The sequence below is a fragment of the Panthera onca genome, chromosome A2 (genome assembly GCF_046562875.1).
Source record: "Panthera onca isolate mPanOnc1 chromosome A2, mPanOnc1 haplotype 2, whole genome shotgun sequence".
NCBI classification, from domain to species: domain Eukaryota; kingdom Metazoa; phylum Chordata; class Mammalia; order Carnivora; family Felidae; genus Panthera; species Panthera onca.
The window spans coordinates 162,855,999-162,872,055 of record NC_138340.1 but is presented as its reverse complement, the minus strand read 5'-3'; the positions used below and the strand labels follow the sequence as shown (position 1 = coordinate 162,872,055).

General features: G+C 41.8%; 1 protein-coding gene across 5 annotated transcripts; it reads left to right on the top strand.

Annotated features, from left to right (window-relative positions):
- The first annotated feature begins 3,609 nt into the window (after window positions 1-3,609).
- LOC132677123 (GTPase IMAP family member 7-like) lies at window positions 3,610-14,231 on the top strand. Of its 5 annotated transcripts, none has more exons than XM_078437849.2 (2): window positions 3,610-3,767; window positions 12,797-14,231. In XM_078437849.2, the coding sequence occupies exon 2, from the start codon at window positions 12,814-12,816 to the stop codon at window positions 13,681-13,683; it is 870 nt and encodes a 289-aa protein (XP_078293975.1). In that variant the 5' UTR covers window positions 3,610-3,767; window positions 12,797-12,813; the 3' UTR covers window positions 13,684-14,231. The 5 variants fall into 5 exon arrangements, with proteins under 5 accessions (XP_078293975.1, XP_078293969.1, XP_081651210.1 ...); XM_078437843.2 differs by lacking the exon at window positions 3,610-3,767 and adding an exon at window positions 6,729-6,827; XM_081795084.1 differs by lacking the exon at window positions 3,610-3,767 and adding an exon at window positions 6,870-6,972.
- Window positions 14,232-16,057: the final 1,826 nt, after the last annotated feature.

The following is a 16,057-nucleotide window of genomic DNA, read 5'->3' as shown; positions in this document are numbered from 1 at the left end:
ACAAGAAAGCAGGTAGGGGCAAGGTGGAGGGGACATACTGGATGCCTAGCACTGCACGACAGGTCGTCCAAACTCCAGTTGAAAAAGCTGAGACATGGATTGTGTGGTAGCTCTTGGAGTCCAAAGTCAAGATGCCCGCAGAGGCGTGCGCTCTCTGAAGCCTTGAGGGGAGGACGTTGCTTGCTTCTTCCTGGGCTCTGCTGGCAGCTGGCCATCTTGGTGCTCTTTGGCTGGCGATAAGCCACCACTCTCTTTCCTCACGCATTTCATTAGAAGCAGCAAGGAGAAACCAGGCCACACCTTCCACACTGTTCTCGGAATTCTCCTCAGCTAAATATTCAAGTTCATCACTTACATGGTCTACTCTCCATCCAGCAGCCCACCTCAGTTTAGCCTGCCTCCCTGCCCCCTGCCCCCTGCCCCCTTCCATTTATAGCAAGTGCCATCGTCCCTCCAATGTCCAGCAGCGTGGTCCCCACCTCTCTCTGGGACCTCACCAGAAAGTGACCTTGATGTTCATCCTACCACCGACATCCTCTAAGGGCAATCTAAGCCTTTTTTTATCAAGTACCTCAGAATTCTTCGAGCCTCCATGCATTACTCAATTTTGAAATGACTCCTACATTTTAAGTAATTACCAGAGCAGGACCCTGCTTCTTGGCCTTAAAATCTATATTAGTTCCCCCAGGAGCTGCTGTAACAAATGACCACAAACTGTTGCTTAAAGAGCAGAAACTTACTGTCTCATTGTTATGGCTACTGTCTCACTGGCACAGGCTACAAGTGCCAAACCAAGACGTTCCCAGGGCCATACTCTCCATGAAGTCTCTGGGGAAGGATCCTTCTTTGCTGTGTCTTAGCTTCTGGTGCTGGCTGTCGTGCTTTGTTCTTTGCCTTCTAGGTGCTTCACTCCAATCTCTGCCTCTTTTGTCACACAGTGTTCTCTGTGTGTATCTCTGTGTAAACTTCCCTCACTCTGAATGAAACAATTCCAGGCATTGGAGTAGGGCTCAACCTTAACTTAAAGACATGACATCACAGAGACCGTGCTCCAAAGAAGGTCACATTCTCAGGTACCAGAGGTTAGCCCTTCTTTAGAAGGACACAATTCAACCTACAATATGGTAAGAGAGGGACAGTGTGTGCAGTGTGAGGGTACAGTACCCCTGATCTCTTCCTCTCCAGTCCTCGTTGCAGTTACCAGGTTAAGCCCATTGGGATAGTTTTCTTAGGTCTCTGCTTCTTGGAAATCTACTGCCTAGGGCTTAGAATCCACATTCCTTGGCCTGGTATTCAACAGTCATTATAATCAGTCTCAACTCCTCTTCCAAGAATGAGATTTTTCTAGATATGATTGTTCCCGTTAATATCCATTTTATACTTTTGTAAGAAACGAAGGTGATAATGATATGGAGGTCAGTGCCTGGGACGCAGTAGGCCCTCAGTAAAGGCTGGTAATGATTCCTGCACTCCAAATGGTTAGCTGTTCTCTGCCTGTGTCCAGTGTTATTTCCACCTCCAAGGCTTGGATCATGTTATTTCTCCCTCTCTTTTTATCTGCAGTTTTCAAAAAAAGCAAACTCATGACTCCTGGGTAAGTATAAACACATCAAAGATTTGGCTCAACTCATGGCTTAACTAGAGAACCAGTTTGATTCTATAATTGGTTCAAAGTTCCTTTGGGTGGCTCAATCAGTTAAGCGTCTGACTCATGATCTCAGTTCAGGTCTTGACCTTAGGGTCTTGAGTTTGGGCTCCATGCTGGGTGTGAAACCTAGTTAAAAACAAGCAAATAAGCAAAGAATAAAACAAAAAACATAAACAAACAGAAACACAAAGTTCATTTGAAATCAAGGGTTGATGTGTTCAAGAGAGTAGTAACATGTAATTTTTGAGTTGCATATTCCACCAGACAGAAAATTCGCTGAGTATCTCCAAGGCAGAGATGTGCAAAAATTCTCTCTGTCCTTAAAGTGTTGTAAAATATCACAGCGGATCATCAAGCACAGCACCACACAGAATAGAACACTCCTGTAATCTCTCTTGCCTATTTCTAAGTTTTGGATCATTTTCATAGCGTTCTCTACTTTGTGATCATAAACAGTCTCCAACAAGTATTGTTGATCCTAGAAGATTGTTTTTACTATGCATGGCCTGATTATTTATACAGATGCAGCAAGAATCTTAATTAACTGGAAAAGCCTCCTTGAGTTTGCTCGGGAACTCTAGAGCCTAATCATATTAAGCAAGTATCAATTCCAAAGCATAAGCTTCCTTTGGAAAATTTCAACATGAATTTTGAATCAGACTTTTCAAAGCCCCTGCCATTCTTCTATCCTAGGAGTAGGAAACCAAGGCCCAAACACTTTCTCCAGTAAACTTTGCATGCTGTACCCATAAATCTCAGTGAATTTCTCTCTTCCTGAGGTCTCCAAAATTTGCCTGGGTTTCTGGACTACCTGGGACTGGACTTCCTTACTCCCAGAGATTGGGATCCTGGAAGCTAGACATCATATTAGTTTTCTTATGAAGGTTTTGGAGACATTAGCTCCACATGTAACACCAACAATTGCTCCTTAGCAGTGGTCTGATGGTCTTTGATTAAACAACAGTCACTCTCAGATATCATACTGTACATATGGCCTTGCTGCAGAATCGATTTTTCCAATGGTATCTTTGTAAACAAGAGGACAGATTTTTATTAAACCTATGCAAATGGTTCTATCATCATGAAAGTGAATGAAACTCAGTAGAAGCATTTGTTTCTCAATTTTGAGGGTAGGTGAAGATGAGGTAATATTTAAAGACAGTTGTTGTGGGTTTACAAATACACAGTCTACTAATTCGTTTAAGGAGAAAGAAATAAGGTTTCCACAAATAGCCATACAAGTAGAACATCAAACAGAATGCCATCAATATTCCAAACAAATAACCACAATGGCACACCTTGAATCCGTTCACTCAGTCCTATGTCATTACTTCTCAATCTGCTGGATCTTGAGTCAGTCGTCTGATTTCATGAGGTAGATATGCTTCCAGACTGAGAGTCCCAGTAGCCCTGGCTTTGCTCACTGGCACAGTCTGATCATTGAGTCAGTACTGCCATCTGGGAAACCTGCTCTGAAGAGTCTCTTTGAGGCAACAGTAGTTCAGAGCACGTCCTACAGTTTTTCCCCTAAAGCTCCAAGACTGTGACCCTCTGGTGAAGACACAAATTCTGATTGGTCACTTTTGGCAGATCTTCAGAGAAGCCTTCGGAGGAAGCAGAGACCTGTTTGAGAGAAGGACTGAAAGGTTGTGGTTCATAACCGAATATAACATCGTGGAAGACAGTAAAAGGCTCTTTGGGGGGCATGGTCTTTATTTCATGAGGGTTTGGTCAATGTTTCCTTTGAGGGATTCAGCCCCAAGTGCACTGTCACACCTAACACCTATATCTCTTTTGTGACATGGCTGCCATTATCGTGTAAGAGGCAGTTCTTCTTGCACATCCGTGGAGCCAGAAGACCATTTCATTAAAGACATGTGAGTGCAGGGGTATAGATAATCCAGATCCCTTATCCTGGTAGACAGGCTGTGGAAGTGCTGAGTCTTCCTTTTCATGCAGTGCCCTTTGGGGGTGGAGTGAGTGGGGAGAAACCAGGAAACCTTGAGTGATATCCACTTAAAAGAGATTGTTACAAAGGAGAAGTGACTAGTTTTATTTGGCACCAGGAGAGAAGGCTCCAGAATCCCTAACCCTCAACATGATGGTATTTGGGGATAAGGTAAGTGGGTTTCCATGAGTTCATGAATCTGGGGCCCTCTTGACGGGATTAGTGCCCTTGTAAGAAGAGATAGCAGAGAGTTGCTTCCTCGCTCCATCATGTATGGACACAGTGAGATGGCGCCATCCACAAATCAGGAAGTGAGCCCTCCCCAGGGAAACAAGTTGGCTGGCACATTGGGCTTGGGCTGCCCAGTCTCCAGAACTGTGAGAAATGAATTCCTGTTGTTTCTGCTCCCAGGCTGTGGTATTATGTTTGTGCAAGCTGATTAAGACAGCATCTCTGATGTGTAAGTGAGCCTTAGAAGGGTAATCTATGAGACTAGCATAGAAGGTTCTATTACTACTTCTAACTAATATCTATTGATCACTATGGTTTGAGTACCACTTCATGTGTACAAATTTATCTGGTTTCACCTTGACCGTCTGAAGTAAGTATTCCATTTTAAAGATTAGAAAAGTGAGTTGCAGAGAGGCCACACTCTAATCCCCAGAGCCTGTGAATGTTACCTTATTCCATAAGCATCTTTGCAGGTGTGATTAAGTTAATGACTTTTAGATGGGGAGATTATTCCAGATTACCTGGGTGGGCCCCCGATGTAATCAGAAAGGTCCTTCTAAGGAGAGGCAAGAAGGCAATGTGATGAAGGCAGCAGAGATTGGTGTGATGTGGCCACAAGCCCAGGTCAGCTGGCAGCTTCTAGAAGATGTAAGAGGCAAGGGATGGATTCTCTCCTGGAGCCTCCAGAAAGAACCAGCTCTGCAGGACCTTGGTTTTATCTCCATAAGACTAATTCCATGCTCTTATCCTCCATAACTGTAGAAGATGAAGTGTATATTGTTTTCAGCTACTAATGTTTTGGGAATTTGTTATGGAGGCAATAGGAGACGGATCCACCAAGGTTACAAAGACGATATGTAGAAGAAACAGGACAATGGGGGAACAATTCTTTTAAACTACTGTTATTATTTCTGCACTATTTTAATAAGTTGAGCTGTGAGATTATCTAGATCTGAGCAGCAGAAAACACCGAGCCCCACAAGAAGACTCCTATAGAATTCAAAGAATGTCTCTTAATGACCCCACACCTTTTGAAAATTCATTATATCCACATTTCTGTGTGTGTGTGAAATGTAAAGAATGAAAGGAAAACATAAAAAAGGAAGCTGTGGCTTTGTCCACATTTATCATTCTGCTTCTGACTATGTGGAAGGAGCAAGATCCTGGGTGGAAAGTTCTGTTTCCGGGGTTGCAGTTGGAGACAAGCGGTGGAGAGGCCTGTGGCTCACAGCATAGGTGCAAGTGGAAGGAAGCCCTCAATGATCAGGAGCGTGGCTAATTGAACAAGACAGATATGGGGCTACACTGCTTCTATCCAGAATCTTGTAGAAGGAGATCACTCCTAACTTAGGGCTCAGGATGGGACTGATGGGGGCCACATGCTCCTTTTTGACCAATGATCACAAGGCTGTTACCATTTGAGACTCACATCTGATTTCTTGTGGCATCCATGGATTCTGTGTCAACTAGTCTCCTGTTCCCTCTAGGGAACATAACAGCATACCTGAGCATAATACCTGGAGAAGCAATTAGCTGACCATGAAAACATCCAAGGACAAGTTTCACTCAAGGAATATGTAGCTTGAAATGAAACTAGGAAATGGTAGAGATATTTTGAGGAGGAAATATGATTCTAGCTCTCCTCTAGACTTTTATGTATTCAGCCTCATCAAGACCAAGTTCATGGGTATGTGACCTGTGTGGTTGCACAGGGCCCTGTACTTAGAAGGGTTTACTGTTCTATTGATGTCATCTTGAAATTCTTAATTGTTTTTGTTTGTTTTTGACAAAGGGCCTGGCATATTCCTTTTGTGCCAGACTTTGCAAATTACATAGCTGGTGCCTCCTGGTCTGTGTCTTTATTGCAAGTTGGAAAACAGTTACCTGGGGCCCTCCAAGTCATTAGCACCAATAACTGGTCTAATGATATGGACCAATAATATAGTATTAATACAATAATTTCCAAATCTGGCTGCTTCCCTCCATGGGTTGCCACCCCATTGGCCACTACTTCCTGCCATATTTAGTTCTCTTAGTACTCACCTTCAAGTGTGAACATCAACTAATCCCATGTCTCAATGTAGTGAACAGAAATATATAATCAAAAACATTATAATTTTATGATGATGCAACAGACAACTGGAATAGCTGGTCAACCATGAGAGGTTTGACCATCTGCCTATCATCTCAAAGTTTCCAGAGCAGGTTGGAATGGATGCACTGGCTAAATCTGGGAAAATCTACCAGTGCCTGGGTCTGGGGTAGAGGAAAGTAGGAAGGTTGTAGGGGAAAGTTTGATCTCCTCCCTGGATGCATCTTTTCTTGTCAGGTCATGCATATTTTGGGGTTTGAAAGAACCATATGAAGAAAACTAGAGAAGGTGTATGGTCATTGGAAGACTTTTTCCAGGCCACATCTTCCTTTTTTTTCTCTTGGCTCCCAATGGTTTAGACTCTTGGCTTTATACCTGAAGGCTGGTAAATTCTTAATGAGTAACTTGAGACCTTCATGAAAGACTATCATGAAAACCCATATGATAGAATCACTGGGAAGTATCTCAGGCTCTAAATTTGGACACATCTAGCCACCTATTTGAGTTTCTTCTTCCTAGAATCACGCCAGAGTCACCCACTCCATGCAGGGAAGATGATCCAACACCATGCCTGGCTCTGTGTGCATGATTTGTGTCATGTAATAAGGGCCTTTGGGATCCACCAGTATAACCCCAAACAACAAATATAGGTTTGGAAAATTTCGTGTGAGAGCAGGCACATGGAGAAAAAGCTTACACCTTGGTAAAACTCAAGCACTCCTCCAAGTATAGGGCAATATTTCTGTCTCTTTAAAGCCAAATAGTTCCTTCACTAGCTCCACCCAATCTGAGCTTCCTGCCTCAGAGGTTTAAAGGGTGAAACACATTTTCCTCACAGTGAAAGCAAAAGCAGCAGCTCAAACAGATTCTTTGGAGAACAATGGGGAACTCAGCTCCTTCAAAAGAAGGTGAGCCTGGCCTGAGAGCAATGGAGCCATGAGGGGCAGCAGGAAATAGGGGTGTGCATGGGTGTGGGTTCTGCTCGTAGAAGGGAGCAGGTACTGTACCAGCAGCCCAGCAATGAGGATGCTGCCACAGGAGTCTCAGTAGAAGGTAGGGTGGGGCTAAGGAAAGAGAGTGGCCTATGTCCACATGTCTCCTATTTAACAGGACAAACTTGCTGAACAGCATATCTTCCATCAGTTGCTGTCATGACAGAGTGAGTGGTGCCTGACACCCCATCCATTTCCCTTAGTGGGAAACTAGTGTCCTCAAGGCAGGTCTTTAGAGCTGGAAGGCAATTTAGAGACCAGTCTGTCCCAATCCCTCTCTTTTCCTGAAAGAAAATCTGAATCCCAGATGGTGTGTGTGTGGTTTTATGAAATTCCCCGGGATACCCAGGTCACAAATGGGACAAGAAGTCTAGAATTCAGCTGGCTGTGTCCTTTCCAACATGTAAGAGAGAAATGGTGTGATCGACAGTGTAACAGAGGAGGTAAGGAAGGGGTGCCATGGGGAGAGAATGAACTATTCTGTAGAAAACAAATGTGTGTGAAGCCCTTTGGTTGCCTTCCCTAATTCCAGGGTTGCTACCAGTTCATGTTTCTGGACAGAGAGTGATCTACCTCTCCTGGCCTCCCATGATCTATTTCTGATCCAATGTAAAGAGAAATGTAGAATCAAGGGCCTGAGAAGGAACCAAGAAGAGACCAGAGTGTGCAAGGGTTATGCATGAGGGTACGGTAGACATAATTTGCATTGGATCCCTTCTCTGCCCAAAGCCCATAAGCGCAGTGACCTTGGGCAACTTTCTCAGCATTTCTGAGCCACATCAATCTCCTCATTTCAAAAATTAGAGTGGGGGCGCCTATCTGGCTCAGTGGGAAGAGCATGGGACTCTTGATCTCAGGGTTGTGAGTTTGAGCCTCATGCTGGGTGTAGAGATTAAATATATACATACATACATACATACATACATACACTTTAAACATTAGAATACTAAAAACTATTAATTTAGTAGAATACTAAAAATTTTATCACTTCATCAGTAATCATTTACATATGTATGTCTGGAAGATAAAGGTCATTAAAATATACCATAATCAGAGTTCAAAAAGCAATTAGAATTTTAAAAAAATTACCAGGTGTAGTCCAATTCCCAGATCGTCTCCTAGAATTTAAAACTGAAATCAGCTCCAAATACGGTTCATAAATTTCGATTCTTTCATATCTCTTAAGTTTAATTTGATAAATAAGTTTTCACCTTCCAGTTTCTTTTTGTAAAATGTTTTTGGTTAAGAAATGGTTGGTCCTTTTTCCAAGAGAATTGACAGTGTACTTTTTGCTCATTAAATTCTCAAGACGTCATATGACATGTTCTTCCAGTTTCCGTGTTTTGTATAAGTTTAAATTTAAGGAGAGGCTTGATCATATGAAGGCTTGCCTGGTTATTTGGGTGGCAATATTTCATAGGTGCAGTTGTAAACGTCCATGAGAAGGCACCTTATATATTCTTCTGTCTCTTTCTGTAATGTAGCAGACAGTAATGATAGCCTAGACTAACTTTGTTTCATTAATGGTGGCAAATTATAATATTATAATTCTATCATTCTTTCTTCATTGATTGGATGGCATAATCCTTTAAAAAGAAAGTTCCCCTGAATCATACTTTCATTTCCATAAGGTGTAGTTAATAAGACAAAAGGAATGCTTGATTCTTTTTTGTCCATGTTCAGACCGATGACTTCATTTCCTAGCATACCCCAAAGAGAACACTTCACTTCTTTCGGAATGTTGGTATTGTTATGAATTCATGAACTTCAACATATTTGATGAATTTTAATCCATTGAAATTATTATTCTCATTGATACTCAAATTACCCCATCTCTGTCCATCTTGCCTCTTCAAGTTGGCCCTGTAGTCCTTTCGGTAAGATCCAAACATTTTTTTTTTAATTTTTTTTAACACTTATTTATTTTTGAGACAGAGAGAGACCGAGCATGAATAAGGGAGGCTCAGAGAGAGGGAGACACAGGATCTGAAACAGGGTCCAGGCTCTGAGCTGTCAGCACAGAGCCTGACGTGGGGCTCGAACTCATGAACTGTGAGATCATGACCTAAGCCGAAGTCAGCTGCTTAACCAACTGAGCCACCCAGGCTCCCCTCAAACATTTGTTTTGAAAGTGATCTCTGCACCCAATGTGGGGCTAGAACTCATGAACGTGGGATCAAGAGATGCATGCTGTATTGACAGAGCTAGCCAGGCATCCCACGGTCTGAATAGTTTTTGATAGAATCCTCGATTACTAGTATGACTAGATAGTCTAGGATCCACTTGCATGTTTCTTGGCCCAGATCTGGAATCGGTACGTTCTCCTAAGATTCTTAATGTTTGGTGGGAAATGGCATTTGAAGGGCACAGTATGGGCACTAAGAGTGTTCATTGCCACTGGGCTTGTCCTTGGGCTTCAAAACTACACATGTGCACAAAAAGCTAAGAATAGGACAGGATTCCTGAAAACAATTTAAGATTTTCTTGACGTTTTTTCCCCCTATTTGGCCTTACACTCTATCCCATTAGGACAATAGCCAATGAAGCAACTGCATTTTCAAGTTTCTTGGACCAATTCTTTGTGTGGTTTGTCTATTACACCAAATACTATGTATTGCATTTGCTTTTGATTTTTACTAGTTATCTGAAAATATAGTTTTTGGTGTATAATTATGTAAGCTATTTACAGATGTTCCTCACTATCCACAAGCAGAATGTTCCTATGAAATCTTTTATGAAACAAAATGACATAAAGGAGAGAAGCAATTACCATCAATGTACATGGAAAAAGGGTGCGCATTCCCAGATCTCCCCCAAATAACCTCCCTTATGTGTTTCTGATACTTTTAGACACAACTTGTTAACAGATGCACAAATTCAATTGAGAGAAAGCCCACGTGCTCATCTGGCTCACAGTTCTGGTGGATGGATGGTGAACCCCTGTGTGAGGTTCCCGGGGAAGGTGATTGGCAGCTGGCGTGGACAACGGCCCACTCGGCCTCTCTGTTAGCTCAACTGTCTGTGAAACAAATGCGGAACACTGTATTCGTGTTCAGCTTTTTTTTTGTACAAATGAAAAATCCTCTTTGAATTTATGTCAGCCAGCAACAGCAGGTACACATGTAGGTCTTTCATAAAGGAAAAGAGCTGTAATTCAAACTCTCTAAAAGATGGAAATACATGCTTTCAAGACAAATCTATGAAATCTAAGTATACTCAAAGTAGTTCCCAGCTTCTACCCTGTCCCCCGCCTTATTCCTCCCATCCCTCTGTCAGTAACTTCTTTGGTGATGGTTCAGATGATCTGCCATTGCTTTTTCATGTGCATGAAATATATGTTGTATTTTGTACCTGCAGTTCATGTTCCTCCCCACTAGAGAAATGACAGTAAAGTAAATGTTATTTTCTTCACTTTGCCTTTTATTTTTTTGCTTTATGAAATATCCTGGAGATCTCTGAATCACAGCATAGAGAGGTATTTCTTATACCTTTCTACAGTTGGATAATACATCGCTGTGTGTATGTACCTTGGTTCATTCAATCAGACCTCTACTAGTGGGCATTTGGTAGATTCTGGTCTTTAATTATTACAAATAGTGACACAGAGAATAAACATATGCCTAATCTTTTCCTATGTTTTTGTCAGTGTAGCTCTGGGACATAAGGAAGGGGAACTTCTTCCTCTACCCTTCAAGGTCTTCCAGCTGCCCTACGAATTACATTCACTTGAGGCAGATTAATAAGAGAAAAAAAAAAGCAGTGTGCACAGATGCTCAGTAATGAAACTAAAACCAAGAGAAATGACCAAGGTAGGCAGTTTTTATACTTTTTAGGCAAAGAGACGATGGATCTGTGAGGGATTGACAAGACAAGGAAAACTTAACTTTGGGAGCATCTGTTAGGGAGGAATTCTAAAGAGACTTTGGGCTGGCGTAGTAAATTAGTAGAAAGTAGTGGGCTGTTTATACAGTCTTCTTGGCTCTAAATCTCCCATCCCTGGTCATGAGAGTGTCTCTTTACCTCCTGGGACAGGAAGGGCACCTTTTACACGGGAGATTTGTTTCCTGCTTGCAGGGGGACAGACTAGGGTCTTAGTAATCTTCCCACACAGGCTGTATCTTAAGGTACTTTTATCTGAAATAGTCAGTATGCCAAAGTTGCAGGTTTAGGGGTGATCTGCCCTTGACCACTACAGGCATAAATCCTAAAACTGGACTCACAATCCAAGAATAAATGTATATGTAATTTATATGATATTGCTAATTTCTCTTCTGAAGGTTTTAGACTGTTTTTCTATTCTCATTAGCCACAGAGAAGAGAACTTGTTTCCTCTAAACTTTTATTGATAGATTATACCAGCAAATTTTTCGATTTTTCCCAAATCCATAAGTGGAGAAATAGTATCTCAGTGTAATTTTAATTTGTTATATTTAGTTTTTTTCTTTTCCTATGTTGGATTTATTTTTCTCTACTTTACGTGAGTGTTCATATATTTTTACATAGTTGAGGAGCATTGACATTTCTTTTTTTTCTTTGAACTGTTTATTCATATCTCTTGCTCCATTTTCTATCAAGCTGTTGGATATTTGTCTCTCTATTTTTAGGTATTCTTTGTATAAGAGGAGAATTAACCCTCTTTGATATAGTCTGACATTCGTATTTTAATTGTCTGTGGTGTTCCTTGTCTCCCATTGTCTTTTGGATCTTTACCTAGTCAGATGTATGAATCCTTTTCCTTACAATCTTTCAAATCTTAGAAAGGGTTGCCCTGCCCCTAGGTTACAAAGGATTTGTCTGAGTTTCTTCTAGTATTTATGTGGATTGATTTTTAGTGTTTACATTTCTAACGTATTTAGCATGTGAATGGCATGAAGATGTGGGTGCAGTTTTGTCTTTTTCTGTGTGGTTTTGTAGTTATCCCAATGCTGGTTATTAGTCCACCTTTCTCCCGTTGCTGTGAGATGCTGCCTTATGGACGATAAATGTAACACGATACAATTGAACTGGATACTCATGAATATAGTCGACCAATTTGGTCTATTTCTGAATTGTCTGTTTTTGTTTTCTGATCTGTCTCTGTTTACACACACGTCCTATTGCCTTAATTATAGGGGCTAAAATATTTTACTATCTGGTAGAGCTGGCCCTCCCTCATCGTTCTTCTCTTTTTTGACTGTACAGGCTAATTTCCTTTCTTCATTCATCCAAATGAAATTTATAGTCAACTATTTAGCTGCAGAGAAAAAATTGGTGACAAATTTTTTAAAATTTATATTTCTATAAAATCACATTAAAGAAGTATCTATTAAAACAGTGTTGAATTTGGGCAAATGTCTGTTCTGCATCAAGGTATTTTTCTTCTTAAATCTACTAAATGGAATGTGTTTTAAGAATCCATTTTCTCATATTGAACCACCCTAGTATTTCTGAAATAAATCACCTTTAATTGTGGGGTATTACTTTTTAGGGTCTGACAATTTATTTGGGATTTTGGCATTAGTATTCGCAAATGAGACATGTCTGTAGCTTTATTTATTGGTGAAATCTTTGTTGGCTTTTGGGATCAATATCATACTTATGTCATAGAAAGAACTGGAAAGATTTCCTTCTGTTTTAAGTCATCAGGAATAGTTTAAGAAAGGTTAAGTGAGATCCCCATGAAACCATGTGGACCTGGTACTCTTTTGTAGGGGAACTGTTTAACTACTTTGTTGTTTTTCCATGGTGATTGAATTGTCTCATCTTTCTGTCTTTATGGGACCAACATGGATAGTAGACTACTGCAGGATTTCATGGAGGAACACATAGGTCATAGGAGCGAGGTGATGGTTTCCATTTACCTTCTTTGACTCTTTTTCTTCTCCTTCCTTTGCTTTACACCACAGAGACTCCTGGTAGTGAAATGGCGGACCCTCAGGACAACACTCTGAGGATTATTCTGGTGGGGAAAACTGGAAGTGGGAAGAGCGCAACGGCCAACACCATCCTGGGGAGTAGAGTCTTTGAGTCTAAAATTGCTCCCCATGCTGTCACTCCCAAGTGTCAAAAAGCATCCAAGGAATGGAAGGGGAGGAAACTTGTTGTTGTTGACACCCCAGGGCTCTTTGACAACAAGGAGATGCTGGATACCACATGCGGGGAATTCAGCCGGTGTGTCCTCTACTCCTGTCCTGGGCCCCACGCCATCGTCTTGGTCCTCCAGGTGGGCCGCTACACATTTGAAGAGCAGAAGACCGTGGCATTGATCAAGGCTGCCTTTGGGAAGCCAGCCTTGAAGCACATGATCGTGTTGTTCACTCGCAAAGAGGAGGAGAAGAGCATGAGTGACTTCTTGGCACATTCAGATGTGAAGCTAAGAAACATCATCAGCGAGTGTGGGAACCGCTACTGTGCCTTCAACAACAGAGCCTCAGAGGCCGAGAAGGAAGCTCAAGTGCAGGAGCTGGTGGAGCTGATAGAGAAGATGGTGCAGAGCAACGGAGGGGCTTACTTTACCAATGCCATTTACGAGGACACGGAGAAGAGGCTGAAGCAACGGGAAGAAGACCTGAAGAAGATATACACCGATCAATTAAATAATGAAATTAAACTAGTAGAAAAGGAATATGCTCATAAATCACAGGAAGAACGGGAGGAAAAAATAAAATTGCTAAAGATGAAGTATGCTGAACAAATAAAAAACATCAGGGAAGAAGCTGAGATGGGATTATTTAGAGATGGTTCAAATGGGATTATGAGGGTGCTTTCACAAATATGGCATATGTTCTGGTAGTAAAGACCATTTCATTTTTTCTTTTGAATTTACGATGATTTGCCATAGTGGTAGATTGTAGTTTCCATAGATAGCTGTGACAGTAGCTTCTACTCATTCTTCCTATAACCTGACCCTGTTACTCCTGCCACTGAGTTGCGGGGCCTGTGTCCTCTACCTTGGAACTGGGCAGATCTGGGACCATTTCAATTAATAGCAGATGGTTGAAGCAACACCTTGTGACTCTAAGGTTACATGTGGACAATGCTTCCTTGCCCTGTTGGGGTTCTTGCCCTTGGAACTTGACTGTCATGTTGTGAGGAAGCCCAGGCTGCCTCTTGAGAGGCCCCCATGCAGAGGGCCTGAAGTCACTGGCCCACTTCCCAGCTCACCTTTCATTTATGACTCAGACCAACTTGCCCGCCATGCAAGTGAGGCAACACAGAAGCGGGCCCTCCGGCTGCCCCGCCATCTCAGACGAAGTTGCAGAAAGCAAAGATGATCCATTCCCGCTGAGTCCTGCCCAAATTGCAGCTTTATGAGAACAAATAAATGATGGCTTTTGTTTTAACCACTGAGCTTCAGAATGGTTTGTTATGCAGCGAGAACTAACCAGAATGAAACCTCTTCCCAGCTCTCAGTCCCCACCGCTCCCCCCCTTGCCACCTGTCCCTCTTCACACAAAGTTGGCATAATCAGGCAATGGCATATAGAGTTCAAAGACTCAGGAAAATTCAAATCAGAAATCCTGCACATGTTAAGTGTCTGAACCACTGGTCACATGCGTCGTTGCACCGCATGGCCACAAGTAGTATGTTAGGGAGGTATCGGGTTTCTCTGGAAAGATTGTTCTGTGGTTCATGAAGATCTGAAAGTCACAGGATTCTCTTATTGTGTTTCTCTCACTTCTTTTTTAGGGACCATCCTAACTTAAAATGTCTCCACTTGTATCTGAAAAATCCCATCTGGGCCACATAGTCTTCATTTGCCTCTCCAGAATCACACTTCACCCTAGCTCTTTGCCCCCTGAGGCTGATCTAGTTGCACTACATCGGTGGGATCTCTTGCTCTCTGACTTCTGCCTGGCTGGCCAATGGGAAGTCCAAGTCATAGGCCCTGTGGAAGTAGAAAAGCAAGCCTGGGGTGTCCATTCCCCCACCTCTATCTCTGCAGGGCCATCTCTGACTAGCTGCAACCCTACGCCAAAGGTCACAGCTCCTCCCTTGGTGGCCTTTCTACCCAACTCTTTTTCTGCATTCCAGTCTTTGTTCACCCCTTCAGGTGGGACTCAATTTTCTTATCTATACTATCAACGTCCCTGTGGTTTCCAAATTCCCTGTGTCCACAGTGTGTAAGAGGCCCCTTCTCTAAACTTTCTCCAAGTACCTAATGAGACCAGACTATCTTTTTCCTGTGAGAATCTGATTGAAAAATCTTATGGTACCCAGTTCTCTTTCAGAGCATCTTTATTGTTGTTGATGGTTTTTCATTCCCTCTAGTGCTCGTTTCCTGACACCAGAAAAATCTCTCCTTACCCTTCCCTGCTGTGACATTTGCAGTAAGTAGATGAAAGCTTCTGTCTTGCTAAAATAATAGAGAAACTTCAAAGTTAGATGGGTGACTCTCAGTCACTCACAAGGATTGCAGCCATCCCAAATCCAAATTATTAGAATTTTTATTTGTCCTTTGTTTTGTCTGTGAACATGACTGAGAGTATTTACCATATCAGTGACTTTTCGGGAGACGGATTAGAGATTAAGTCTGGAAAATTTAAGATTCTAAATACCCGCTCATTTTAAGATTCATCATAAGTATTCAGAATGCAGTAAAAACACGGAAGAAAAAATCCTCTCATGAGAAAACATGTGTCAAATGACAAAGTGAGACCAAAGTACTCTCTGCCATCATGCACTTCTTATGTTCAAAACTACTTCCTTGTAAGTGACTCTAGTATGATTAGAGAGCAAAGTATTCGCACCCTGTCCTTTTTCATTTCAGAACCGTTTAAAAGATATTTTCCCCCAGAGATATGTACAAGCATTCTTAATACAATTAACCTGTGTTCAGGCCACTTGAATGTGCAGCTTATGTAAGCTGATTTCTTTTCTCCCAACCTTAGATTCCATTTCAGAAGGTAAGAGATAACCAGAGAAAAAACGAGTAAATCAAATAAATCATTATCTCTTCACTTGACAATCGAAATATTGCTCACTCACTTCTCTTACCGTATTTTATATTCCAGTTTTCTCTGAATGTGGTTCTATTTCAGTGGTGAAGACTGTGGAATTTCCAGCGTTTAATGTGTGCATGATCTCTGTTGTTGAAATATGTGATAGTCACGACTCATGATGGGGAATTTACACTAGGATTTATAGAGGAAGAACTGAGGAAAGAT